At 41.9% G+C, this 6729-nt stretch overlaps 1 protein-coding gene across 1 annotated transcript in view; it reads right to left on the bottom strand.

Annotated features, from left to right (window-relative positions):
* Positions 1-2824: 2824 nt before the first annotated feature.
* Positions 2825-6729, bottom strand: part of CHGB (chromogranin B (secretogranin 1)) — a gene marked incomplete at its 5' end in the record, with an annotated part of 6446 nt that continues 2541 nt past the window's right edge. Inside the window, 2 exons of the mRNA XM_010079331.1 lie at positions 2825-3236; positions 4418-6189. Of these exons, the coding sequence (XP_010077633.1) occupies positions 3153-3236; positions 4418-6189 (1856 nt within the window). The remainder of the gene's footprint in view (positions 3237-4417; positions 6190-6729) is intronic.

Below are 6729 nucleotides of genomic sequence, written 5' to 3'. Positions count from 1 at the left end.
CCCAGGCCATTCTATGATTCTATGAAAGTGCATTCTGTAGTACTTTAGCATAAGTTGAAAATAACTGATGTAATGAAAAGCATCTCTAAGAGAAAAGACAAAAGCATGAGTGAGGAAGAGGAACGCAATATTTGCACACCTGTATTTAGTCTCCACAAGCAAAGCTCAGGAACTTGGTAACTGATAGAGCCTCAAGAATGTCCAAGGACTTTTATCTCCAGAGGTAAAAAACATAACAAATTGGTATAATTTAATTTTGGTCAATGATGTGTAGATAAGGAATGGAAAAAGATAGTGGATATGAAACCAGAGATGGATTCCTTAAAGCAGGGATAACATGTAGACCACCAAGTTCTGCAGAAGCCATCCTTTCAAAGAAGTGGAGAACTTGGTTGGGATGGGCAGCCTGAAAAGCCAACTTCCACCATGCAGGCAGATTTGTTGTCACTGGCATAGCACATTACATTACAGCGCAAGTGCTCATCAGACCTATCTTGGCTGTGCTTACAGTCACCTTAGCTGAACTGGCTGCCATCAGGTGATTTTTGTAAAAAAATTTTGTAGGCACTTTTGAAAAAAACTCACCTACAGCTTGAAATTGGCCACTTCCATCAGAAAAAAGCAGTTGTTATTTTGCGGTCTAGAAATAAGCGTGCTTTGTATGTCTGCCCCTGTTTGTGTCTTTTGAAGTATTCATCCAAGCTTGAAATCTGCACCCTGAAGGTGACAAAGGAGCTCCAGGTGCTGTTTACACCTCGGAGGAACTTCAGCCTTCCTCTAGAGGTTGGCAGTGGCCAAGCTCAAAAGCCAACTGAAACACTCAAGCCTCTGCTTGTGTAATACACGGCAGATGTTTGACAGGGTCAGGGCCTGTTTCAGTCAAGGTACCACTGCACTTAGACCTGGGAGCTGGTTTTATTCCTGTCTTTTGTCACAGAACAGAACATACAACTGCCTTCACTATGCAAATTTGCTGAAAATAGATGAGAATAAATAGTTACCAAGCTTTTAATTCCTGTGTTTTACTAAAACTAAACATCAAATTTACCATTAACCAGGTTAATGTCTAGTCAGAATCAAGACAATGCTTTTTCAGAAGCCAAACCCACCATTTCTGCTCCATTTGATTTTCTGGAACAAGGTTATGCGTCTTAATATATCAATACTTGTTTTAAATTGTACCACCTACCTTTGCCAAAAGCAGGCAATTTGCCTTTAAATAATGCAAATCAATGTAAATTGTATTGGCTGTTTAAAAAAAGATCTTATGTTACCAACCAAAAAATCCAGAACAGGCAATGCAAATGTGTAGATAAAAATGTAACAGGCAGGAGCAGTCACTCCCAGGCTGTTGGCATCACCCCTCAGAGCAAAGCAAGCACAGAGAAAGACAATAGATGAAAGGGCTGTCACAAAGCTCTTGGAATCCGCTGAATTATATTTGGTTTTAAAGTCTTTCAAAGGACATGTTTTTAAGGAAACCATTGCTGATTCATGAATGCGTATTTGCATAAGCTTAGCTTTTAAAATAAATCATTACTAAAGTTGCATAGTTTAACAATTCAGAAAGTTTTCTGTGCCACTGCTAAAGTTATTTGCTGATAGGTATTTACATACAGCCATGTTTGTCTCATACCAGCTGGGGGTAGAGGGGGGGAAGTACCATGCTGAAATACTTATTGTATAGTATTGTATATGTTAAAAGGGAGAGTCTCAGAATTTGAAGACAGAAAAAGTATTTCTGCAGTGGCAACACTTTCTAACTTTCCTTACTATTGTTGGAAAAGTCTGGTGAAAGCATGGTCCTACTGAAGTCAAAATTCTGTCAACTTCTTTGAGCCAGGATTCAATCTTCATGGACCTTAACCAAACAAGACAAAACGTTTGAGTGGTCGTACCAAAATGCCTAAGCACAGACATGCTCACACAGTTCAAGGATCAGTACCTCACCAAGTATTTTCACTTCATTTTGCCTCACAGTTAACTGGAGAGTATGTTTGTGTTTTGATGAGCAGGTGGATTAAATGGGTTAAACTGGGATGCTAGATACTGCACATTTACTGATAATGTGACTCAGATGAATATAGCACCTCTCTCCTGTGTGTCTTGTTATACAAGCAACTGAAGACACTGTCACAGCAGAAAGTCTGTAAAAAAAGCACATTTGGATAAATTAAATTAAATTGAACCCCAGATATTTGGAGTAATTGAAACTAATTATGGGATCATTTCTTTTACTGCTTTGTAGTCGTAAGATTACCAGATGGCTCCTTCCACACACCACTCACTCATTCTCTGTAACACATCGTGTAGTTTATTACACACAGCCCATCCTGCCCCCAGCTCCCTGGCTGCTGGAAACCTGCCTTGTGCACGACCAGCCCTGCTCCAAGTGCAGCACTCTCACAACGACCTGCGTGCCTGCAGTAGGCAGAAGGAACATGTTAGCGGAGCATGTTTGCTGGGTGATTAAATTAATGGGACTGTTCAGTCTGAGTAAGTGGCAAAGCCAAACCACTACCTAACACATTGATTCTGAAGCACCACCCACTTTCCAAATTAACAAGCATCCACTTGGTGTTACAACCTCTTTGCTTCTTTAATGACTAATTTCCAAATAATTCACAGGATATTTCTGAGTTGAGTAAATTAATCCAGATTCTTCCTTACCTCTCATGCTCTTGCTAACTGTGAAATAAAAGGCACAGACAAGCTCCTTGTAACTTTAAAAAAAATATCAGTGAACCACAGATCAACAGTTTGTACACAACCTACTCATCTGATACAGCTTACTTCAAAATAACCCAGTCTGTCAACTAAGCACTTGGTCCAAGTTCAATGTTTTTTATTATTTCAAACTCAGACAAATATATTTCTGAAGAACACAAACACAATTATTTTCACAAGCATATTAAAAATATCTGCCTTGCATGAAAAGTTATAATACTAAAATTCATGCTCTTCAGATCTCAATAGCATATTAGCAAATTAAAGACATGGTCAGCTGTATAAATCACTACACTATAGTGGACAGTAAATAGTATTTCCTCTTTTTAGGGCAAACAACAATCCAGTGGCAGTGAATTCACCACAAAACACAGGTATTGTGAGTACAGCTACACCTAGCTTTGAAACACCAAAGCAGCTCATCTTCAGCCTCTCCTGTTGTCATTAAACTTCTCAGCTATTTTCTGCAGTTCCAAATCCATAGCAGCCAGGTTTTCCAGTTCTTTTTCCTGTGAAAACATAAAGAGCATTTTACACACCAAATAACGTTGGCAAATGTTTTGTTCCATGAAAATGAGAGACAAAGACCATTTCTTGAGGCAGACACCTCCTGCTACTTACTGGTCCCTGGGCAGATTGCTGGGGTGAGGGGGGCTACAGCAGTGCAGCGCAGCTTGGGAGACATGTGCAGTTTCCTGCTTTTAACCGAATTAGGGCTGGGGAAAGTATCAAAGTACTAATTTTGAGAGCCTGCCCTAATTACAGCTTGATATTTTTAGCTTTAAAGCACCATTGTCTAGTAGTGACCTCCTGCTATCTCACAGCTGTGCCCCCAGCATGCGCCGTCACTTCTGCCCAGGTGAAGGTCCCTCAGGAGCGGTTCTGGCTCCCAGCACACAGCAAGCACAGCATGCACCAACAGAAACACCTCCAGACTACCAGATGCTAGGGAACAAAGATTTATGCAGCTAATTCTTGTTCATTATGATGATTTGCTAATACTGTTTAACCTCTATATAAATTAGTATTAAACCTCCACTGCTCCCAGCCCAGCTCTGTGCAATAGATACAGTGACATACATGAGGAGCATCTAGCTGAGGTGTTGACTTAGTCTTCCTGGACATCGAAGCAGAACAGGAAGTCCAACACAAAAAGGACTCTCATACATGGTAACTACATGTACAAATTGAGCTTACAAGTGCAAGCCACGTTCTGCTCTGCAATTACAGCCGGGAAGTCAAGTCAACTGGTAGCTGATTTTCACTCTGTATGTCCAACTTCCTTTCCAGATACACACTTTAAACAACCCGACAGACCAAGTGCTTGCTAATTACCTCTCTGCTCCTGCTGACGTGAGCATCTGTGTTTTATTAGCCTGTAAGACCCTAGAGAGAGAGAGATAGGGCCCAAAGAGGAAGAAAATCTCCTTTCTCTTCCTGTCTTACAGCAGACAGAAGCTAATGAGGATGCACACTGTCCTTCTTTTACAACCTGTGCCCTGGGGTAGTTCCACTGAATTCATTCAAAGAAAGCAGAATTTTAAATCACTGAAGATCTGCCTCTCAATGTGACTTAATCTTGTTTGTGTTTTTCCACACACAGTTTACCAGCTGCCTTGGGAATGGATTTAGAAATGTGCATGTAAAGTCAGCTTCCCCTGGCTTTTCAGAGAAACACTTGTACACATACCTCCTCTTCTGTCAGAGGCCTCTGGCTCAGACTTCCTCTTCCATTCCTGATTACATGACGTTTTTTCATGTCTTCTCCAGAATTGTACAACTCTGGGAATTCAGCTGATTTCTTCCTGTAATTCAGAAGCTCTGCGAGTTGATCCATCTTGTTGTATTGCCTTTTCATCTCGTATCTGTTCATTTTGCCAAGATTTCTCTTCTCAGTGCGTCCGTGGTTCAGAGCACCTAGGATTTTCTTTTTCTCCCACCAGCTATAGTCATTATATTCAGGGAAAAGACTCTTCTCATTCAGGGGGGGGTTGCCTTCCTCTTTGCCCTCCAGAAGCTCCTCCCCTGCGCTGTCTCTTTTCTCAAAGTGACGGCTTTTCCACCACAGCAGTGGGTAGAAAGGGCTGTAGGATGCCGTGGTTCTCTTCTCAGTCTCTGCAGGGAGACGGCTTCTGTACTCTTCCCTCTCTGTGTATCTTCCTTCCTCCATATTTGCCTCTTTATTTTCCATCTGTTCACTGCTTTGGTGCCTCTTTTCTCCTTCCTCCTCCTCCTCCTCCTCACTGTTGCCAGGGTAGCGCTGCTGCTCCACAACGTCCTCAGTGCTGTAGTGTGTTCTGGCCTGCCCTTTGCGCTCCCGAGTGTATGCTTTCTGTGACCCTTCATCTTCACTGTCCCACAAGCGGTATCTCTCTCCAGCATAATGCTGCTTCTCCTTGCTGCCACCGCTGAGATACTTCTCCAGCTCTTCCTCACTTTCATCTCCAAGATAAGTCCCTCCCTCAGAATGGTGCCTCCTCGCCTCATGTGATCCATCATGGTGTCTCCGCCCTTCCCGCCATTTCTCATTACTTTCTTCACTGTGGTGTTGCCTCTTGTTTTCTTCTTCACTGCTCTCTTCACTCTGCTGCCACCTTGCTCTATACTCCTCACCTCCCTGGTCTGCACGCCTCTTCTCCTCCACCTCTTCAGACCCATGCCTCCCATGATAACCACTCTTTTCCTCATGCTGCTGCTCAGACTCTTCATGATGTTTCTGATGGTGGTTCCTTTTGTCCCAGAGATGGGCCTCCTCTGCGTTTGATTCCTCAGCTAGTTCCTCTTTCTCACCACCATGGCCTCTCTTCTCTTCAGAGGAGTCACCCATTCTATGCTTCCCATGATAACGCTTGGGTTGCTTTTCCTCCTCTGTTTCTTCACTCTCATCAGATTCATCATCCTCTTGCTGATGGGAGGAATCACGTTCCTTAGATTCATGGTGGTATTTTTCACTTCTTTCTTCCTCTGCCTCTCCCTCTTCACCTTCATGAATTCTTTTGTAAGGGCTCTGCATTCCCTCCTCCAAATGCCAGTGGCCCATGGGGTGCTGATCATTCCCACCAGGGAACTCCTCTGTGCCCATGCCTCCAGAGTCGGACTTCTTGTTGAGAACAGCATGCTCCACCTCTTCATCATGATGCTTGCTCTCTTTGCTTTCTTCTTCACTGTGGTAGCTCTTCTCCTCCCCTCTTCTAATCTCCTGATAGTGTTCCTTTTCTTCTGTATGAAGTCTCTCTTCTTGAATATCTGTGTGGTGTCCATCCTCCTCCTCCTTGCTTTTATCTTCCTCGTGAGCAAGTTTCTCCTCATCACTTCCTTTCATGTACTTTTTAGATTCCTCTTCTGCCTGACTTTGTTCTTTCTCCACACTCCCAGTACGATGTTTTTCAATCTCTGCTGAGTCTTTCAAATGCCTCACTTCAAGGTGTTTGTTTTCGCTTCTCTCTCTGTCATTTCTACCACCTAAAATAACAAAAGCAGCATAACGAGTAATCTTACTCTCCACTGAAGCATTATTTCAGTTTAAATAGATAACTGGCTTCCCAACGTTGCAAGAAGATTTGGATAGAGTTAATTTTTAATTGTTTGTAAGACTAGTCATTTTATAATATTTTGTATATTTGCCTGGAAAAGCATTAACTGATTTTCATATAATCAGGCATTTTTAAAGTTCCACTGAAATTTCCAGAATAATTCTTCCTCTTTGGCTTTTTTCTTTGTTTGTGAACACATTTTCAGCATTGAATTAAATTAACTCTCATTCCCATTAAAAATCAATGAGATCTGGAGTTGTGTTCAGTTCTTCAAATGTCAGGCCTTACGTATTACATATGCTTACTCACAAGAAAGACAACCATTTATTTCAAGCTACGCGAAAATATCTGGGGCTTTTAGCAAATTTTAAAAGGTCTAAATTGATTGGAAAAAAAAAAAAAGAAAAAGAAAGAAGTCGGTCACTTTGCAACAGTTACGTTTAATCAAATCATGCTCCTTCCACTCTTT

The sequence above is a fragment of the Pterocles gutturalis genome, unplaced genomic scaffold (assembly GCF_000699245.1).
Source record: "Pterocles gutturalis isolate BGI_N339 unplaced genomic scaffold, ASM69924v1 scaffold52973, whole genome shotgun sequence".
Lineage (NCBI taxonomy): Eukaryota > Metazoa > Chordata > Aves > Pterocliformes > Pteroclidae > Pterocles > Pterocles gutturalis.
This window is presented reverse-complemented; position numbering and strand designations above follow the sequence as displayed.